This window comes from Micropterus salmoides, unplaced genomic scaffold (genome assembly GCF_014851395.1).
Source record: "Micropterus salmoides isolate LMB-PRFRI ecotype aquatic unplaced genomic scaffold, ASM1485139v1 Ms_hic_scaffold_2, whole genome shotgun sequence".
NCBI classification, from domain to species: Eukaryota; Metazoa; Chordata; class Actinopteri; order Centrarchiformes; family Centrarchidae; genus Micropterus; species Micropterus salmoides.
Genome location: NW_024041150.1, coordinates 47,992,831 through 48,015,141, shown reverse-complemented (window position 1 = coordinate 48,015,141; position 22,311 = coordinate 47,992,831). Strand labels below are relative to the sequence as shown.

General features: G+C 39.3%; 2 protein-coding genes and 1 long non-coding RNA gene across 4 annotated transcripts in view; 2 read left to right on the top strand and 1 right to left on the bottom strand.

The window, feature by feature from the left end:
• LOC119913119 (butyrophilin subfamily 2 member A1-like) overlaps positions 1-22,311 on the top strand; it is a 206,992-nt gene that overhangs the window by 126,769 nt on the left and 57,912 nt on the right. The window lies entirely within an intron of this gene.
• On the top strand, positions 1,792-12,625 carry LOC119913120 (coxsackievirus and adenovirus receptor homolog). Of its 2 annotated transcripts, none has more exons than XR_005446376.1 (3): positions 1,792-1,987; positions 3,381-3,413; positions 4,745-5,630. XR_005446376.1 is itself a non-coding variant. In XM_038732453.1 (3 exons), exons 1-3 carry the CDS (start codon positions 1,918-1,920, stop codon positions 11,978-11,980), a joined length of 564 nt encoding a protein of 187 aa, XP_038588381.1. In that variant the 5' UTR covers positions 1,792-1,917; the 3' UTR covers positions 11,981-12,625. The 2 variants fall into 2 exon arrangements, 1 of the variants encoding a protein (XP_038588381.1); XM_038732453.1 differs by lacking the exons at positions 3,381-3,413; positions 4,745-5,630 and adding exons at positions 10,899-11,249; positions 11,838-12,625.
• On the bottom strand, positions 19,840-21,833 carry LOC119913131. The gene is made up of 2 exons (XR_005446385.1): positions 21,740-21,833; positions 19,840-20,824 (listed from the first exon to the last, which is right to left on the bottom strand). It is a non-coding gene; the product is annotated as an uncharacterized LOC119913131 (long non-coding RNA).

Here is a 22,311-nt window from a genome sequence, read left to right as displayed (position 1 = left end):
ATATCTACAAAATTAATAGCGATTAAGACTTTTTAATGGCCTAAATTTATTACGTTTTAAGACTTTTTATGACAGCATGTTACCACAATATCTTATATATTTTCTAAAATAAATGCATAAAATAGTACTTTAGCAGTTTTATATAAAAGCTGGGTATTTTAGCTTTTTTCATAGATAACAATTTTGCCATGAGGGGGTGGTGATGGCGCAATGGATAAGACTATGCCTTTGGTGTGAGAGACCCAGGTTCAATCCCCCATTGTGACCCTGAGACACTTAACCCCTAGTTGCTCCAGAGGCGTGCGACCTTTGACATCTATAGCAATTGTAAGTCGCTTTGGATAAAAGCGTCAGCTAAATGAATAAATGTAATGAATCCAGGTTTATAGACTATAACTTGTACTTTATATGCAAACTATATATTCTTTCTCAAATCGTTCCCAGCATTTTTAACATTAGGCTACTTTTGTTGTTTTGTAGAGCACACTGAAGTGTGCCTTAAGGACAAACAGTGGATTAATTCCTATTGTCCTTTGGATATTTGAATCATATGATAACGTGAATGTTATTGTGTCCACCTTCTGTAGCCCTTAATAGATCACTATGAAACATTCCTCGTTGATTACTTACATTAAGACAATATTTTTCTGTATTACAGGTTTTCTGTAATGTTATGTTTAAATATGCAAATGAGGCAGTATGTAATAAAATATGCGCTAATTTGCATCAACTTCAAGAACTAAAATCTGAACCCTGAAATAAATCAAAATTCCATCAATTGTCAACCGCTTATCCTGCTGGAGCCTATCCCAGCAGACATCAGGCGAAAGGCGGGGTACACCCTGAACAGGTCGCCAATCCATCGTAGTTTAAGTCAAAATTGTTTTATTTTGTTGGCACATTATACTTAAATGTTTTACAAAGGGGATTTTGGATATCTCTTTTTATTATTTCATAAATCAACAGGCATACAAAAAATTATAACTGGAAATTTTAGGCTCAGATTATGAGGAAAAACTCATTTTGAAAAAACATCCTGTAAAGATAAGTACTGTAGAGTTCTACACATTTTCATTGCATCAATGTTTATAATTTACAGACATAGTATGGAATCAAATTCTTAACAACAACAATATGTAACATCTCAAACACATCAGATCTGATTTCTGAGTAAAAGTTTGTTGATGTTTGAACCGACACACTTTCACACAGAAACAGACAGAAACACCTACAGAAAGCTAAAGTAGGAAGTGTCAAATTACACCAAGTGACAGATCTAAACCAATCACATTGTTAGAAATCAACACTAGCCAATCGGATTTCACATTTTGTTTAAATCTGGATTACAATTGTTTAGTTGCACTCTTTGCTTTGTCATGAAACAGATGAGAGGGTCTGGCTGCTCTGCCTGTTCTCCTCAGAGTTAACTGAACTGGGTTCAGCAGGCCAGACTGGGAAGCCGTTGTGGCCCCAGGGTCCGTCCAGGTGGGGAGTAGAGCCAAAGGGAAGTGAGCTTATGCTGCTGTTTTAATCAGTGAGGTGTCTGAGGACACAAAAGTTCAGCAAGATCACAAATAAACAACCTCAGCTCCATGAGGCCCCTGTGATCCCAACAATATGCTTAAAGGGCCTATGTGCACGTCATGTAGCAAACAGTTCAGCTTTCTTTATAACCACATGACACCTTCCCCACTCCCTCAGTGGGGCGGGTCCACTGTCAAAGAGTAAAACATCTACAAAACAGAAAGAACAGGTCAGTCTTGTTTCACATTTATCATCTCTGCTGCTAAATGTCTGACTCAACCTGACATTCAGCGATCAAGAGGTTATCACTGTTGATCAACTTAGGTGGTCCGCTGTCAACAGAAACTACAGAGCAGGACAAAGTCTGATGTCAGGTTCATCAGCTCTGCTGTCATGGTCGCTTTAACATCAGCACCATTCCTGGCTTTGTTCACATGTTCATGGATCTTGGTTCTGTGTCAAGGTAAGAGGAGTGTGTGTGTGTGTGTGTGTGTGTGTGTGTGTGTGTGTGTGTGTGTGTGTGTGTGTGTGATTCATACATGTCATCAATTACGGAAATACGATTCACATAACGTGCGTCGACTCATCGCTGCAGCTTGTTGTGTGGGGATATTTACAACATATTCATTATATTATTGATTCAAATATATGTTGTAGAATTTGACTCAGCCGAATTACAGAATTTGTAACCTCCTAAAGTTTATTATGAGCTGACTTGTGAACAGAGTCTCCACCTCTGACCTCTGTTCCTGTCCAGCACTGTAGTTTACTGTGTGGACGGATGGACAGCAGAGACCAACATGTGTCCTCTCCCCTCTCGTGGTGTCTGTCCATGCAGATCCAGCAGCTTCATTTGTCTCTCTGAGAAGTAAAGCAGTTTCATACTGTAGGGACTCTTTCCTCAGTAGAAGTAGTTCAGACACAGTTTGAGTAGAGGACGGGCAGACTGGGGACACATTTGGAAAACAAGGACAAAGATTCAAAGCTTCTAGGAAATAATAAACTTCACTTGTTTAATATTTCAGCTGTTTGTTACATTAGTTTAGCCTTAGCTTCTTAGCCTCAGCTAACTTGGTCATGTCAAACTAGGCGGGCGTGATTCCTACAACCTCAGCTCTACTCACAACCCGCCTCTTTGCCCATTTTTTGTTATCCGGCAGTAGTGATGGCAAGTTCGACTCTTTTGACAGACTCGAATCTTCAAATCTCGTTCATTAAAATGAACTAATCTTTTTTTGAGTCATTTCATTCATTTGAACTAGGCTGGTTACCCAGATAGCAGCTGACTCTGGGCCGAATCCGCCTCCAAACCGGCAGATCCGTGTAACAGTCACGCCCGTTTTACTGCCCCGTTCCGGATACGGCCCGCATGTAGTCTGTGTGCACTCAGGATCGGGCGTGAGCCTCCATCAGTCGGCGGAATCATAATAGTTCTGGCCCGGACTCGTCGGAACGAGCGCGCGAACTGTTTCTTTCTTTGGATCAGTTCGGACTGGAGGCTTTGTGGACAGAGTTTATAACAGTAAGTTGAACGATGTTACAGTCAAACAGTTTAGTGTGATTGTTTTTAATAGTGGTGTAATGCTTGTTAACATCGTCACATCGGAATGTTTTGACCGGGTTTTAACTTCTTAAAATGGCTAAAACTGTTGAAGAGTCATTGGCTAACGTTAGCTTTTTAGCTGGGTTAGCTAAATTAACTGAATGAACGGATAGCTAAGCTAGCTAGCATTAATAAACAACTTTGTGTGCAGCTAGCATAAAACATTAATGCTGTTTAACGTTAGTTAATTTACAACGATGCTGTAACGTTAGTTTCCAACAGCACCAACTGACAGCACCTGTCTCCTTTTTAGGTTCAATCTTTTCTTCAGCCCTGGATTAATAGGGTAAGTTAAGTTAATGTAAGTATTTTTTCTGGCTTTGATTTGATCTTGGCTATAGTTGAGCATAACGTTATAAAGTTATGGTAAGTTAAGTGTTTAAAAAATCAAAGCCATCTAAAGAAGTTGGAATTTTCATCTGACATTAATCAAAACGTAAATTCATTATGACAAATAAGGTCTATGGGCGGGAAATCTCCTCTCTACGTGTCTTTTCATTGACTTTGTATGAAATCACACTGCGGTAATATGGTTGAGGAGCAGTTCCTGATTCATTCTGGATATTTATTTGGGGCGTTTTCCGAGGGATATAGTGTGCTATGTTAAGCTTACCAAGTGTGTACCCTCAGATTTCTGTCAGGAGCTGTAAGAAATGTTATTTGTTTTGTCTAGAGGCTGATGGTTCTCAGTAATTCATCCAATTTTACAGTTAAAAATTACAATGAGGTTCATGATATCAGTACACTGAGATGGCTGGAAGTGGTACAATCAGCATTACTCGTTCTTTTTAATTTGCCTCACATTTTCTCTTGTTGTTGCAGGCTTTGTACATAACGTTACTACCACTGGGGTTTGTTCCAAAATGACAATGCAGTGCAAACCTGTAACATTAGCAGAGCTGAGCTCCTGTAGTCATTTGTCATGCAGGGTAACGTTACCCACTGGGTCTTAAAATAATTTAAAAACTCATTGAATTTAATATTCTCAAAATAAGTCTCTTACATTTATTTACAAAGGTCTTAATTTTTTTGTTGTCCTTTTCATATGATTATATAGATACAGGTAACGTTACACATAACTGTCAAATGTATAAAATGTTTTGTGTGTTTTTACTACTTTTTACATTTTGTCTGACTTCCGGTCAGCTCTGCTGTACTAGTAACTTCACCACTGATCTGCATACAGTGCTCTTTCATCCTTATTTTAGCAACGTTCACAGATAACATTCTGTTAATAGTATTTACTGTTCAATCTTGGAATATACATTCAATGGTTTTCTCAAACACAGTGGCCAAACAGATTAATTGGAAAGGAGTAAAGGGAAAAGAAATATTTTAAAGAAATGCTGACAAGAACACTGTTGATAAGTATTTTAGTATACGTATTATATGTGGAGGTGACTAGTAGATGAACTAGGAGGGCAAAAAATCTAAATAATCATTCATTAGTTGTAATCGCGGTAAAATGTTCTCTTAATTGGGATTTTGATTTTAGGTCAAATCTTCCAGCCCTAGTCTAGTCCAGCCCCCTTTAAAATTACTAATCTCTGTGGATGTTATGTAATTTGTGATTTCCATTATCAGTTGAGTAATCACACATTCTTTTATCCTTTGCAGAAATGAACACATCGGCCATCCCCCACTCTTCCACTACTGATGATTTGTTGGGTGTCATGTGAGGGTTATGGCATTCCCACTTCTCCACTTGCCTCATCAGTGTTTCCCGTAAAGCCACCAAAACAATGTGTATGAACATTTTACAGTTTTCTGGGTTTCACATGACTAGTTGGATATTGTATTATAAAATCTTTATTATTTATACCATGGTCATGGAAAATGGTTAAAATCTAATGGCTGGCAGTAATCATCTATCAAGACAAACTTATCGCTTGTCGCTAATTAAAACGTTATCTTGTGTGTTTAGGCCGTAGAATCTCGTGTGTCTCCTGGCTTTAGCTTTATATGTAGAGTATGGTATCATGAGTGTGGTATATATCTTCTCATCTCTCTCAGGGAGAAAGAAATCTTACTTTCTTACTATCATCATTACTAATGGTACACTACACTATGCAAGACTGATAGCAATGTCAATGTATTGAGCTTTTTAACTAAGCCACACTGTTGCTATTATTAGAGTTTAATACTTCTGCATTCATTTAAAAATAACACCTGTGTCATAGGTGTGTGGTTACTGTACGGTTACTAGAAACTAATCACCTGCACCTGCAAGTCAACTGGAGTGAAGTTTCTTGTTCCTACAGTTGTTAAAGACAGAAATGAGCTGTAAAATGTGTTTATTAGATTGAATGTTAGTTTGGCAATTATCTACTTTGTTTTAAGTTTCTGTCCTCTCTTTTTATCTCAGACATTTCAAATATTTTAAATAAAATTTAAAATGTGTATTTTAAATAAAATTTAAAATGTGTCACTCGTGCGTTCTATCACTTTCTTTGTTGAAATTCTGTGTAGGACAAATAGAAACAGTCTTTGTAACAGAGTGTAACAGTAGTTTTTACTGTCCATGCTTTTTAAATTCAAAAGAAAAAAGTAATCGAGTTTAAAATGCAAGGAAAACGAAAATGAAAGAAACAAGAAATCTTAGTGTACCTTAGTGATATACAAGTCACTATTTGTTATACATTATATAAACTATCCCAGTAATAATAATAATAATAATAATAATCCTTATTTGTAGAGCACTTTTCAAAAACAAGTTACAAAGTGCTTTAACAAGTGTAAAGAATAATACAAAAAAAAAAAAACAAGACCCAGTAACCCTTTGGCTTCTCAGACAGAAAGGATATACCTTAACTGTTATCTAGTAGTAGGATCCATAGCACTTGGTGTGTCATGCACAACATCTGATGGTAAAAACTTTAACTATCCCTTTAACAAAAAAAAACATATTTTTGTATATGTTTTGTGGGTATAGATCAAGGTTATGAAAGAGGCCAGGAATGGTGTGAATCCAGGCCAGAACTAATAAATGGAGCTGGCCCAGTGCCAGTCCAGATGTGAAAACCGGATCCTCAACAGTATCTTAGAGACTATCTTCATAGTAAACATTAATTATATTAGAGCAGTAGACTCTGCGAGGTGGAGGAGCAGTGATGCTAAAGAGTACTGAGTGGACCATGGTGAGATAGAAAACAACACATGATTGTAAACGCCTATTATAATCTACCATTTATAAGAAATCATACTTAAAATGTTCAATCATTTTCTTTCCCTTCTTTCAGTGTCTGCATCCTGTCTTAGCTTATGAGTTTATTTTCCAGACAACAATTCAGGTTTATTTACCCACATTAATACAACATAGTGGCTGAATGCACCATATTGGTGAACACTCGATTCTTACTGGATATGTTTACTCTAATTACATAATTACTTTGTACAAATTCAGATCACATCATCATCACAGTTCCTGTATGTGAGAACTGTTTGAAAAAATAAAAACATTCACTAACTAACAAACTATCTTGTAACTGATGCCAACATCAGCTGCAAAAAGCTGTTAATGAAGTTCCAAAATTTAACAGTACATAACTTTCTCAATCAAACGTGTAGCCGTTTAGAAGAAAGGTTGAATTGAGAGCAATCATCTACAACCAAGTCCAGCTGCTCCAGATTCAACTTTTCTTGGATAAACATGACCTGGATGAATCTTTATAGATGTGTAGGTTTGTCTAACCCTCTCTCTCGTTTGTTCTCCCTCTCTCAGCACAAAAATCACAGGGGGTTCAGTGGAGCCTGAAGATGATCTGCAGTGATGTTTTTAATAAACCAAACTATTGTAAGACAGTACATAGGGGAAAAAAACACTTACCATGCTGAGTTTATTGGAGATTTATTACATTAATACATGACAACCATTGATAGTCACCTGTCTGTTCTATCTGAAGTCATAAAGATTACAAGTCATTGAGATCAATTAACCCTGGTACCATGGGATTACGAAAAGGAATGTTAGAAAGGTAAATCTGATCTGAATTTTAAACATGAAGAATAACACACTATCGAATGTAAGGTTAGCCAAAAAATGTCAACAAAGTAGGTGCTTGTTACTGTCAAACCTATATGTCCTTATTTAAAAAATAAATACTTATGTAACTACATACACGTGTCATTGTGCTGTACAAATATTGTAAAAAAATTGTATAAAATGATGAAAAATCACTTAAAATCAGCCTTTTGAAGTTTCTCTCGCTCATTTTCACTTGCCCGCCTAGGACTTCCAGGAACTATCTGCGGTCTCCATGAACCATGTGACGATGTAGCATTTTGGACCCCCACTGACGCGACTCTCTTGTTAAAGGCCTCTACGTGATACTAATCAAGTGGACCCACCTCGCAGCCAGATTCACATCCAGTTTGTTCCCAAGCGGTAATGAGACATGTAGAGTTTCAATATAAAAATGAAATGTTTAACACTGAGGAACAAACTTTCACTGTTTGGGACTGTGAGCTGCACTTTGTCTGAGCTCTGAAGTTAACATGTCTGGGTATACAGGGTGCATCATCTCTGGGATTCGCTCGCCATTTGAACCCAGTGAAGAGTTGACCTCTACAAAAATCAGTCTGCGCATATAGTGCAGAATAAATCTGATAAATCATCACAGTCAATGTTATTCAAATAAGATCTCGTCACGTTTGTCAAAACTCAATCTCATCACCCTGTTGTGTTCTTAAGTTTTACATTGTTATAACGTTACCAAAGATTTTTAACTGTACCAGGTAGCATTTAAGCCATCACTACTATGAATTCATGAAATTTCTCCATCTCTCAGCATTACATTACATTAAATTACAACTGTGATTAAATCCCGACTTTTAAAAAGCAGTTTGTGTAGCCTTACATGTAGCCTGTTTATAAGAGCAGTAACACACAACCATCAGTGGCAGCAGCTGGCGGAGTTTCTCTCTGTAAATTTCAAGTCACTGTGCTGCTTCAGCAGATGCTTCAATAAATAAATGTAGAAATGTTCGCGGTTAAAAGCTTTTTGCTGGTCGCACAGAGTTTACAATAGACGACAATGTTCTTTGCATCTTAGACTGTGACACAATAATGGCAGCAGGTACTTACAGCTGTGGAAACAGTCTAAACTGTCTAACAGCAGACATGAACAACAAAGTCTGGTCCCGCTGAACTGCCGCACAATCGTGGATTCACATCAAGGAAGGTGCGTTCAGTAACCAGTAACGCAGCGTTACTTGCCTTAGTAACTAATATTACTGTTTTAGAAAAGTAATTAGTTACACTACTTAGTTACTGGGAGAAAAGTAATAATATTACTGCCCAACACAACAGTTCACAACATCCTCCAACTGCTTTTAACCTACAGTGTATGGTTTTAACCCACCTATTTAAGCTAGCTTCACGCTGCACTTTTAGCTCTCTAGGTTACAAACTATACTCACCGGAGTTTCCAAGGGAAAAAAATTCCTTCGGCAAATGACGTCAATAAAAAATCCCTAGTGATGGTGTTTTTACACTTAAGACCCTGGGCCAGTGTGATCTCATTTTTCCAACTCCGTCTTAGCCCGCTTCTCTCTGTTCGGTGCAATTTGGCACTAAAGTGAGCGCACACTGCAGAGACTACTGGATGCGCCGAGGGTCAAACTAGCGCTGCTTTAAGGCCCATATTTTTTATGTGGGCTACAGTCTATGGTAAGGAGGAGACATGGTTGAGAAGGAACCATACTTTCACCTGTTTCCTGTATTACAATATTGAGTTTTTTTATTCGTTTGCCTATGAAACGCAAGTAACATTCAGTTTCAAAACGTTATTCACTAGTTTTATTTTGAAAGCCTAACCGGACGTTGCATATTTATTGTTGCTAACTTGACTGCCAGACGTCCAAAAACAACACTAAAGGGGTGTTAACCATAGACTGTATACAAAGGTGTTAACCCAGGCCGTGAAAAAGCTGAGACTTAAGAAGCCTAACTGAGACTTTTTTCAATCTCATTGTAATGCTAAAGTCGTCCTTACTTTAGAGGGGACATACTTATTAAATAATTTCCTTAAATTTTCTACATTATCGTATGAACCATAGGCACATATATATGGTTTTTCATTAGAATGATACTTTTTATCAAATACAATCAGTAAGCACATCATTGATGAGCTGGTAGTGATAGATGATCTGTCTCAGAGATATGGTATTAGGCCTGTAACGGTGAGGCTTTTCCACGCCACCAGTAACGTTAGCTGGGGCATCTTTCGGGTAAGTCTTTAGTCGCTTTCACACTGCCCAGTTTTCCGGGATTATGACGCCAATGTCGCGGCTCGCTGCGCTGTGTGAAAGGTACCGAGCCGGAAAGCGGGGTCCGATTTGATCCGCCTCTGAGCCGGGAATGTTGGTAGTAACAGAGGCAGAGCGATGTCTGTGTGAAAAGCCATAGCCGGCATGCCGGAACAGGAGTTTCAAGGTGTTGTGTTACCAGTCCCTTTTTTTATCGGTCTAAATCCACCGACTACAGCTGCACCACGGCTTTGTTATTAAGCATATTATATACGAGCTTCTATGTGGAGGGTGGACCCCCAGACCCCACCACTTGTTAAGTGCAGCAGCCAAGAAAAGTTTCAGCCAAGTTTCTGGGAGGAACACTCACTTGTTAAGTAAATATAATTACTATTCACATGGCTTTTTTGTTACCTGGGGAAGTAATAAAATTGTTATTTTTCATTCAATTATGTACTTTTTCAAGTTTTTTAATAACAATAGTAACATCCATCATCAACCGCTTATCCTGCGTACAGGGTCGCGGGGGTGCTGGGGTCAATCCCAGCTGACATTGGGCAACAACAATAATATTAATCAATATCAATAATATTCAGAGGAAATAGCCAACATCTTTTTGATGTGGGGATGAGGACCGACCCGGACAATGGATAGCGGGGCCCTGACCCAAAAACGCTGCTCTGATATAACCAGCAGCATCACAGCCATTGATCAATATGGCTGCAGAACACACAAATACTGCAAATTTTGTAAAACTTCCACAGAACACACAATGAATTTGTCCTGATAAAACTACCTCACACCACATGAAGACACAAAACTGTCTGAGGGTCAGCTGGTTGGCTGAAAGTCATGAGAGTATATATTCTAGAAAACTGGTTGAACACCTCTCCAAACATTGAACATAACCTAAAGAGCAGCACAGATCATCAACCTGGATATGAATTAAATAATATGTAAACAAAAAAAATAACGGTCACACAACAAATGTTTTTGAGTGGCTTTACTTGCCGTTAGCCCAGACAGATGATGAGGCAAAGTTGTAGAAACCTTGTCAATGAGCATCATAGCAAGCAAATCACTGAAGCCATATTCTCCTGCACAAAATATGAATTTGAGAGGGAAAGGACTTGATTACTTTTACAATATGTATTTGCAACCAACAGCTCTATAGACATTTGTAAGTGTCTAATACAATTTAACTTTTAGAATCACAAGGCAAGAACAATCAGAATCACATGTAAAATTACACAATAGTATATTAATGACCCTGAAGTGATTTCCATTTCCCACAAAAAACAGGACAGCAAAATGTAGGCATTCAGAGTTTTACTAAAATCAGATTTGAGTTTTTAAACTGGTTGTTTTGAACACCTAGTTACTGTCTGAGAACAGGGTTTGAAATGCTGCTGAGTTCACATGTGCTGTTTTATAGAGACCTGATCTCTGCTGCTTCCATCAAAAGATGTTTGAACAACAGGAAACATTACAAGTCCTGACTGGAGGCTTTTCTCTTTCTGTTCAGAGACACAGGAGGTGACAGTGAAGCCTGGAGAGAACGCCACTCTTCCCTGTCGGGGTCACAGAGGTGCTGACATAGACCTGATAAAGTGGATCAGAACTGACCTGAAGTCAGATGATGGTTATGTCTTCTTCTTCAGAGACAGAAGCTCAAATGAAAACTACCAGCATGAATCTTATCGTGGTCGAGTGGAGCTGAGAGATCCAGAGATGAAGGACGGAGACGCTTCTGTGATTCTGAAGAACGTCAACATCAACGACACTGGAACATATGAGTGTCGTGTTAAAGGGGAAAATGAAAAAGGCAAAGCTGAACTCGTCACCATCGTGAGTCGAGTGTCTCTTTGTCTCTCAGGTGAGTGTGTAGAGCTCAGAGTGTCTCTTTGTCTCTCAGGTGAGCGTGTAGAGCTCAGAGTGTCTCTTTGTCTCTCAGGTGAGCGTGTAGAGCTCAGAGTGTCTCTTTGTCTCTCAGGTCAGCGTGTAGAGCTCAGAGTGTCTCTTTGTCTCTCAGGTGAGCGTGTAGAGCTCAGAGTGTCTCTTTGTCTCTCAGGTGAGTGTGTAGAGCTCAGAGTGTCTCTTTGTCTCTCAGGTCAGCGTGTAGAGCTCAGAGTGTCTCTTTGTCTCTCAGGTCAGCGTGTAGAGTTCAGAGTGTCTCTTTGTCTCTCAGGTGAACGTGTAGAGCTCAGAGTGTCTCTTTGTCTCTCAGGTGAGTGTGTAGAGCTCAGAGTGTCTCTTTGTCTCTCAGGTGAGTGTGTAGAGCTCAGAGTGTCTCTTTGTCTCTCAGGTGAGCGTGTAGAGCTCAGAGTGTCTCTTTGTCTCTCAGGTCAGCGTGTAGAGCTCAGAGTGTCTCTTTGTCTCTCAGGTGAGCGTGTAGAGCTCAGAGTGTCTCTTTGTCTCTCAGGTGAGCAACAGCTGATATCTCTCGCCTGTTTCTGCTCTGCAGGTCACACAGCTGGACACGAGAACAGAGGAGGCAAGGACGGAGGAAACAAGGAGGGAAATGTGGGACTGAAAGTTTGTTGTTGTTTGTCATTTGTTGTGATTCTTTTTGTTGGTGTTGTTTTTGGTGTTTGTTTTTTTAAATAAGAACTTTACAAAATGTAGAGAATGCAAAGACAATAATTCAGACCAACCTGCTGCTCCTGAAAATGAGCCGATCCAGGAAGCAGAGCCAGCAGATGTGAATTAGTGAGTAAATGTGTCTCATGTGTCTCCCATGAAATAAATCCAGAAGTATCTAAAAGGTGGAGGTAGATGTGACTGACTGTAGCTGGATCATCAACATGTTTTTAAATGATTTCAAGTCTTTTTATGAAGGCTGTTGTAGAGACGTGTGATGAAGAGAGGATCCAGACTGAACTCACTCTGGTTACTGTGGGGAGCAGTGATTGGTTGTTACTCTCTGGCTGCTGATTGGTGGACTGAACGTGCTGATGTGGACTTGACTTCATCTCTGATCTGTAATGTGTGTAACTTCAAAGTTTAAATAACTCAACCTTGACTTTTGGTTCTGTCACCTGAGGAAAATGGATTGCATTGGAGTTAGTTGACGGACACTGAAACACTTTTTCCTCCAGGATATTTTTCAGCAGAGGGGGCAGGCCAACATTTGTCCCTTGTCAGCCCACTCTCTGGACAAATCATTTCATACATTTTCAAAACTGAAACACCTATCTAATCATCAAATAAAATAATCACCTCGGCTGCTTTGACTCATCTCAGTTTTGCCTTCATCTCTGCTGTCTGTCTCATGTTCACCCATGTCAGAGTTAGTACTGCGGCCGCAGAGTTCTGAAAATCTGTAAAAGAACAATTACCCCCATATCCCTACCCAGTGACGCAGTGTGCAGGACAACCGAACCTTAAAAGATAAGGTGTGTGCCTGATTTCTTGTGTTGTAAATGTTTGGCTAACATTGCTTAAGTTAACGTTAGCTTGTTAAATCTACCTTTCTCTTTGCTCGTCTCTCTCTCTGCCTCTCCTCAGATGCGTATCACCAGTGTGTCTTTAATAACGTGTCAAACTAAAAGCCTTCAAAGAGTCGTGTAATTGTGACTTCATGACATTTCATAAAATCTGAAGCAGTGTTTGCAGTAATTTAAACAGTACACAGAGGAAACCCTGCTGAAGTCCTGGCATGAGAACGTGTTGTTTCCTTCTTAAAGCAGAAAGTCTGAGTTTGAAGCTCCTGAACAGCTCTGAGTTCAACAGCAGCTGAAACACTTTGCCTCCACATTTGGGATTCAAATCAGTCAGTCAAACATCTTTTGATCAGAAATACTGCAGACTGTATCATGAGGGAGGAGACAAGTTTTCCTGCTGCTGCTCAAAGACACAAAGTTAAACCTGGCTTTAATTTCAATTTATTTTGTGGAGTCAGGAAGAGAAAACAGTGTGCTGTTACCTTTCAAACTGAAGTATCACCACATAAAACATTTAACAGGCCAGTAGATGATGAGCTGTGATCAACATGTTGCCAACAGACAGACGTCATGTTAAATAAGTAATGTTTGTTTTCTGCATCACAGTCTCATCAGGAACCAGCCTGTCATGTGTTAACATCACATTCAGGTCCCTCAGTGTTCAGAGAAACAAATAATCATCTATAATATATAAATATAACTACCTGCTGACCTTTGACAAACACAGAAGGTCAGTGAAGCCACCGTCTGAGGTTTCAGGGTAAACATGCTCAGTCGTGCTTTTTTGCCTCCCAAATGAGATCGAGCTAGAAGGAAACATGATGATATTTGTTTTTTAGTTTCCTGCTTCAGTCCTTCACACTGGCAGTGCGACAGGTTACTCTGAACAAAGAGCTTTCACTATGGGGTGCTCACATACAAACGCAAAGTGAGCGTTCCGCATGGCTTGGTTACATGCAAAGTGAATGCAAAAACGCAAATCGATGCAGAAGATGTGTTTGGTGCGACACTTTGCTTGTTTGCGCGAGTTCAAAGTTTTCGCATGACGCTATGTTGCAAAAGCCTATTAACATTGAGACTGCCCGGACGTCACTGACGTAGGAGGTGAGGTAGGCGGCTGTACGTGGATCAGAAGAAATCAAAATGACTGATAGCGTCATAAATTTATGGAGACAGGACTGAAAAGGAGATCGTTTGGAGTAAGATGGGCTATCTGGACAAATGCGTGTCTGCTTGATTACAGCTGAGTTGTAATTTACTATGAATCAAGTTAGCACTAGCATTAGCACATTTCCAAAACCGAAGGGTTCCTTGCCGTCAAAACAAGTGAACAGCGTTCAACTCTTCATGTTTACGTGTGTTTCTTGTCAGAGGAAGGAGACTTTGAAGGAGAAGAAGATGGAGAGGGAGAAGTGCGTCAGCAGCAGGGCCAGTCAAAAGCTTGAAGGACTCTGCGGTCCTGTCTTTCCTCGACCCATTTGTTACACCGAGAGAGATGAGCAGTAACGTGGTGCGGGGGGTCTAGGAAGACAGAGGCAGCAGCAGGGCCGTCAGAGATCGCTGACGGATCGAGGTTTGTTTACGAGTGAAGACACACACAGCACGAGAATTAATAACAAAACATTCCTATAGATGCATAACGAATTGTTTTGTGAACAACTTCCACAATTACAACATCTTTCTGTGCTGCTGCGTACATTATATGAAACACTGTGCAGCGCAGTCTGCATGTAGACCATAGACTGCATAACGAAAGATGTAACCGGCACAGAATCGGATAGATGACAGCGATCAGTCCCAGTCACCTGAAAATGGGCCGATTCAAGTCACCACCTTGAAAGCCTCTCTTCAGGTCAGATTCTCATACTGCAACACTTTCACCCATAGTCATAGCGTCACCTGCTGGCAACAGGAAGTGACCTTCAATGAAGCAGCCTATGCAGCGCGTTTTACCTACATGAACTAAATTTCTGTGGCACAACAGGAAGTGACTACTTCAATGCTGTGATGAATCACTTCTTGCAAGTTGGCCATATCTACTTCAAAACCAGCTCAGACCCTTAACACATTGGTGATGTCTTGTTGTAAAGGTTGTGAGTTTTCCTTCAATGGCAAAGTACCACGCTTTGCCATGAAACAGGAAGTAGTCATAACTTGCTTGATAATGGTCCCGCCCCAAACACATCTACACACCAATCTACATTTATAGTTGTAGCGCCACGTACTGGCAGCAGGAAGTAAACTCTGTCTGACACTCACTATTCAATTTAAATAAGATTTTCACAATAAAAATAACAAAAATACTAATAATTTTCAAAAATAAGTTACAAAGTACTTTAACAAGTGCAAAGGCAATAAAACACATAAAAACTAATACACCAGAAAAGCAAGAAAACACTTAAATACATTTAAAAAGTATATATAAATATATATAAAGAAGAAGTATAATAACAATAACAATGTGTTTTATTTCTTCTAAAATTTAATTGGTACAAAACAAAAAACTAATGAAACAAACACAAATCAATAACCTTGTCAAAATCCCCCGACCAAAGAATGCCACATGTAGTGCTGACAAATTAAATTATATTGTTTCTCTCGCCTCGTTGCGGGCGCATTTTATTGACTTAGAGCATCCTGTTTGGGCGGTTACTCTTTCACAGGGATCATCCACACCGACTCTCAAGAACCTCAAGGACCTCTATTAAGTTTTGTTTTGCATCATAAAGCTGGTCTTTAATATAAAGGTAGAATGAGTTGGAATATTTGGGTTTATATGTATAACGTTAACAGAGTATATATAACTCTTATTCTTACTTTTCAAATTCTGTTATATTTCTATTCTACTATTATTTAAAGTGTATTTTCTTATCAGTTCTGTTGTATCTGGAGCTGCAGTAAAAAGTGATATTCCCCAGTGTGAGATCAAACATTTCTATCTCATCTTGAATATTCTAGTAGTTTTTCCACCCCTGCTGTTTGGTTGTCAGATGTCTTCTTATTTTTTTGTTCTTGCGCCAGTAATGCTTTTCTGTTGGATATCTGAAACACATTTTACCAGTGGTGTTCATGTATTCTGTGGAGCTCTCTCTCTATCACACAAACTTTACTTGGAGGGACTGCCTCTGTATATTAACGCCACAGAAGGTTATATTTGGGAACCCATTTCAGTTGTGTCTTGGAGAAACCTGCAAACCTTTAGGGGTGCTAAACTCCTCATGAGAATGTAGGAGTAACGGATTACATGTATAAAGTAACTGTATTCCGTTACAGTACAGAAAACAACCGACATAATCAGATTACAGGTACGTTTTGTAAAAATTGTGATTACAAACAGGAAAACCAGGAAATATTTTCCATCAAATATGATCCAGTTTCAGCAAAATCAGTGTGTGCTTTTGTGCAGTAATCAGCGGTGCCTGTCCCAGAAAAAAAATTTTCCAGCAGCGTCATAAAAATTAAGAAAGCTTTTCATTGGACCCAAATTAATACAGGCTCCCCAGTGCAGGATGATTTATCAACATTTAAAATCGTTTTCCAGGAAATGACACAATCTAAAATATCTTCAAGAGCACCTACAAAACAACATTTTTGCCATTGATGGGCCAGATGAAGTACAGGCCCAGTGCAAGGTAAATCATATAAAACATTTAAATATCCATTTTGATTTCATGGGAATGGGATATTTTATAATTGTATGTTTCTCTAAAAATACATCAAGCAGACAAAACATCTTTGATACTCTCATGTTTATATTTGCGTATTTGGCATTGAAGTAATCCAAAAGTAACTAAAAGTACTTGGATTACATCACTGTTTACATTTAACAAGTAATTAGTAATTGTACAGGATTACATTTTTAAAGTAACCCTCCCAACCCTGACTGTGACCCATCCACCAATTGGTCCCTGAGCAAGACACTTAACCCCTCGTTGCTCCAGAGGCGTGTGACCTCTGACACGTAAAGCAATTGTAAGTGACTTTGGATAAAAGCATCAGCTAAATGAAATGAAAATATCTGAAATGAATCTTTATTGTAACAAACCTGTTATTTCAAAACAGATGGCTAAAACATGGCTCAGTTGTGTGTTGGTGATAAAACACTTCACTGACAGGTTTCATTATTGCAGCAGTACTGCAAAACTAGAAGGACATATGAGGACACTCAAGCATTAAGCTGCATTAAAGGTTGAGGGAAAATCAAAGGCTCACTGTTGGTTGAAAATGTACAATGTATTAATATGGGTGCATTTGTAAAATTATTGATTTGCTGTAACTGACACTGAAAGCTAGAATGACCAGTCCTATTGGACAAATCATACATCTACCAAACAGCACAACCAAGGCATCTTTTATTCCCAGAAGAACCTGAATGTGTCTGTGAGATGTTTTTAATAAAATAACCTGCTGGAACTGATCTAAAGTTTCTAGTTTACGTACAGATGCAGTAGAACAGTTTGTCACACTCTGCAGGACACTCACTTGGTGTCTCTGAAATATTGCTGCCACAGTTCAGTTTTCCTCTCTGGATGTTTCCTGGTGTAACTCTCACTTTGTGCTCTCAGCAGTGATGATGGAGCTCTTCTTTCATCCACAGGATTTTTTTCCCTCCTGTGAACAAAGAGAAGCTCCTGCGCTGCCCCCTGCTGGCTTCCTGACTGCATGTTTATATGGAGCTTTCACCCAGAGTGCTTTGCAAAGTGCGTCTCATCACCTGATTGGCTAAATGTTCATATCATCAGTCAATGATTGGCTCAGCTGCTGCACTGACTGCTGACAGACAAGAACAAACAGGAAGCTGCTGCAGCATTTCTCCAACAACCAGAATGATTTATATTTAATGGATCCCACATGTTTACATTTCACAATCCATCCAACAGCTGCTGAGATGTTTCAGTCTGAACTAAGTGGTGGGCTATACCCATACTCCAATGATCGATCACTTACTGAATCAATCGATGTCCCGATGACAACATGCCTCATTTAAAAGCAAAAATCTTTTTTTTCAGGTTAATTTATCAGGTAGTTAATTAAATGAAAGCTGAACTCTGCTGGAAGGAACCCTCCTGTTTCCACGACGACGTCTCCACTCAGAGAAGATGGCGAGGGATTGGACCAACCGAATGATGATGTCATTGCTGATGTCACCACCAAGCATCATTTCTAATCTAAACTTTCTTCTGCTGTTGTTTGTTCAGCTGGATGTTTTTAAATATAATGACAAAAAGTTTCTCTGTAAAGTAAAAAGAAAATCAACTTACAGTCAGAAGAGTTCGTTTTCACTGTGGTGGCCAGTTTTTAATTGTTGCTTTAAAGTTTTTACTTTTGTTTTATTGATTGCTTTTTGTTTAATATTCATGAGTTTTGATCATTTGAGCTTTAAGACTTTGGTGACTCTTAGTAATAGCATCAGAAATGCCAGCATCATGATATTTATGTTTATATATTAATTCTCAGGTTGTGTTGAAATTTATTTAATATAAAATATACATTTTTATAACTTCTTGACATTTTTGGGCCAATAAACAACAACAAAGAAAAACCAAATAAGTAAATCAAGTAAAGGATTCAGTATTTACTCATGTTATGACCTTGGTCATATTTGTCATTTTGCCTTGATGACACGTCTGGGCCAAGTTAAAACTCAAAAAGCTTTGCTCCGGTTTGCTGTAGTTTCAGGGTTGAACATGTTTCCTTGAAACAAAAGGTGAGGTATGTTTTCTCTCGTTAGGTGGTGTTAGGTGTCGGAGGTGTTACCCAGTAAGCAGCGATGTGTTTATAAACATTTTAAAAAGGTGTGCGGAGAAGTGGATATTGGTTATTGTTTTGCTTAATAACAAACATATTTATCAATTATAAGCCATTAGTAATGGTCCTTATGAATTCAAATGATTATAATGTTTTTATGGTTGAGTTTATTAGTAAGTCCATCTGGGATTTCTGCTCTGATTACCATGTTGAGCTTTTTTTCCCCCCCCTTTTTCTCTGTCTAGGGAGGGCACTGTCTCGTGCCTTTTTACTAGGGATGTTCCGATCCGATATCAACGATCAGGATCGAGGCTTTATTGAGCATGAACCTAAGCCTGATACCTATAATGCTTTAGCTGTCACACAAGTGTCATTTAACGGAGAGCCGTTTGTGGCAGGACGTGGCTACAATGTCTGCAATGTGGAAATATTTTAAATTGGAAAACGAAATCAATCCAACAGCCTTGTGTAATGTCTGCAATGAGAGCATTTCACAAGGCTGTAGTAAATTACTGAAAATATTCTATTTGAGAGAAAAATCTGCCTTTATCACGACTTTTCATTGTGTGTGAATAGAACAGCGGGCAGAGTGGAGGGACCACAAAATAAAAGTAATGTAATCTGATTACTTTTAGCTACTTTTGGATTATTTCAAAGCCAAATAGGCAAATGAGGATGAGAAGTATCAATGACGCGTTGTCTGCTCAGTGTATTTTTAGAGAAACACAAATCTCACGTTCCCAAAATCCATGTTTAAATTGAAACAAAAAAAGTTTGTTACTTGGAAACCATTTTAAAATGATGACTCATCATGCACTTGCTGTATTCATTTAGCATCCAATGAAAAGATTTCTCAATATAATGCTGCTGAAGCACAGTGTTTCTGGGGGCCGGCCCCACTGATTACTGTACAAAAACAACCTTTTTCACTGATTTTGGTGAAACTGGATCGTATTTGATGGAGAAATATTATAAATATGGAGAAAACTTATTCTAGTTTTCTCTCTGATGCAATTCTCGGCAGGCAGGCAGAATTCGGCCCAACATGTCCATGAAAGGACGTAAAAAAGTGCATTTACCATAAATAAGATCTTATATTATACTTACGTTTAAAGACATTCATGCTGTTTAGAGTCTGTGGTTGCGGTCTTGTTTATTTTTAGTGATCTGCACTGAAGAGGGGTGTGTGTATCAGTGAGCCACAGTCAAACTTACTTGTCAAATTTTCCATCCGACAGCTTTGTGAAACCCACAGAACCACAGGGGAAAAACAAGAACGAGACAAAGTTTATTGATCCAACAGAAAAAAAACCAAGTTGCTGTTCAACAAGAAACAAAAAGAATTAATCCAATATAAATAGCAGTAAAGTTATTACATCACCCACAAAACAATAAATAACAATTTTATTTTTGTTGCACTAAATCTGACCTGTCTGTCTCTCTCCAGCCCGCCCTCACCAGAGAAACGTTCATCTATGTCTCTTATTATTTATCTCACAACACATATTTACGTTCTAGTTTGGCCGTTACCTCTAGTGGCAGAACAAGTCAGGTAATTTAAAGGTCGACAAAGTCTTGATGAGGGGTGGATGGACGAGTGAAGCAAATTACGGACCCTTACTCTGGAAACCAAAGTTCGAGTCCCGTGTGAGAGAAAGTTAAATAGCTTTTTGACTTCAGTCACGTGACTTATTACTTATTTTAACCCAAACTGAGATCTTCTCCTAATCCTAACCAAGTGGTTCTGTAGCCTAAACTTGACCGTTTCACAACGTTTACTACGTGTTAAACGTCACATGACTTAGGGTCAAATGACTTACTGAAAGTCCAGTACGCCTGTCGCTGGACTTGCCAACACTCTCAGATGTCATGATGGGGAACAGTCATATATGTCGCTTTCCAATGGATATATATGTCTTTTTGGGACACTGTTTTGTTACTGTTTGTGTATAAGTGTGTATAAGTGTATGCATTTGTTGTGATTTGGCTGCTACCTTGACAAGGTGTCTCTTGTAAAAGAGATTCTGAATCTCAATGGGACTTCCTGGTTAAATAAAGGAAAAATAAAAATAAAGATGTTTTACTTTGTAGCTGCCTGAGTCTACAGTCTAACAGTGAAACATAATAAATGGATGTGCTGAGGTGTGAGGGGCTCTGGGGACCAGTTCCAGGCCAGCTGGACATCAGTGGTTGGACTGGTGTGAAGGTGTGAAGGTCTACCTCAGTGAAGAGTAGACGACCTCTGGATCTACTGGACACTCTGAACACACAAACACAAACAGTTCAAACAACATGAGAAACTGTTGGAGACAAAGAAACTCACACCAGTGACCACAAGCCCAACCGCCCCTCCCCCACCTTACTCTGATATCTCCTTCCTCAACCAGGTTAACAACTCAACTTCTACACTCATTTTGAGAAGGACAACCTTCAATCAAGGCAGTGCTGACTGCTGACCACCAACCCCGACTCCTCCCTACTGACGTCAGAGCAGTGTTAAACACGCAAAGCTTCAGGCCCTGATGGCATCCCTGGATGTGTGCTCAGAGCATGTGCTGGGGAGCTGGCGGGGGTCCTGATGGACTTATATAACTCATGCTGTTGTGCCGACCTGCTTTAATCCGTCATTACAAAGTAACTTTGGGGTCACCAATTTACCTACTGCAAGAACGGGGGCACAGAAGATGCAGCCTCCATAGCACTGCACTCTCACCCTCTCACACCTGGACAATAATGACACATAGTTCAGCATTTAACACTGTCCTCCCCTCTAATGTCAAATATCTGGGCATCAAAGCTTCTATCTGCACCAACAGGCTCCAACATATTTGATTAGACCACCACTGCTCTTCCACCCTCACCCTAAACTTACAGTCTGGTACTGGAACTGCTCTGTCTCGGACAAGAAGGCATAGTAGGCTGTGGTGAAAACCGCCCAGAGCATTGCTGGAGCCTCACTTACTGCTATTGAGAACATTTACAGGAAGCGTCGTTTCTAATAAACATTAGAACCTTCTGCCACCCAACAAAGAGACTGTTTGCCCTCCTGCCCTCTGGGAGGCGCTACAGGAGCCAATGGACTAAAACCACCATGTGTGTACACACACACACAAACAGCAGGGTGAACCAACTAGCCTGACTCTGTCCAAAGTTAATAAGTAAAGAGCAGCTGTACCTCTCGTCTTATGGCTATTTGTCCGTAAGTGATGTCATCTGGTCCTCTCAGTGCTGAGGAGACTGCAGCTGGATCACTCTCTGGAAAACAAAACAGACACATATTACATTACTGCAGGTACTACAGCTGATACTAGCACTGTTAGTATATTTACTGCTACTACTACCAGTAGATTTGCTGCTATACTACTAGTACTGCAACACGTCATAAAGATGAAACTATATCATTATTTTCTGTGTAGAAATATAGTATTTTTTGTTATTTAGTATGTAGAATACGTTTTATAATAGACTCTATAAAAGGCAGCAGGTGTTTTCTCCTTCCTAACATTGCTGTGAAAGCTTAGAGCTGAAAGAGCAAATATAACAGAAGGGTATTTATCTGAAACAGAGAACCAAATGACCACAAAGCTGCTCTCTTCTGTTAAGGTTCACACATTTCAGCACAAGGTAAAACAGACCACAAATAGTGAGAACAGAACAGCATCAAAACCACAGTTCACTGTAGTCAACAGGAGGAAGTTGCTGCTGTAGCATGATGTGCACAGTGAAAAAAAAGAATAGCTTCTCCTT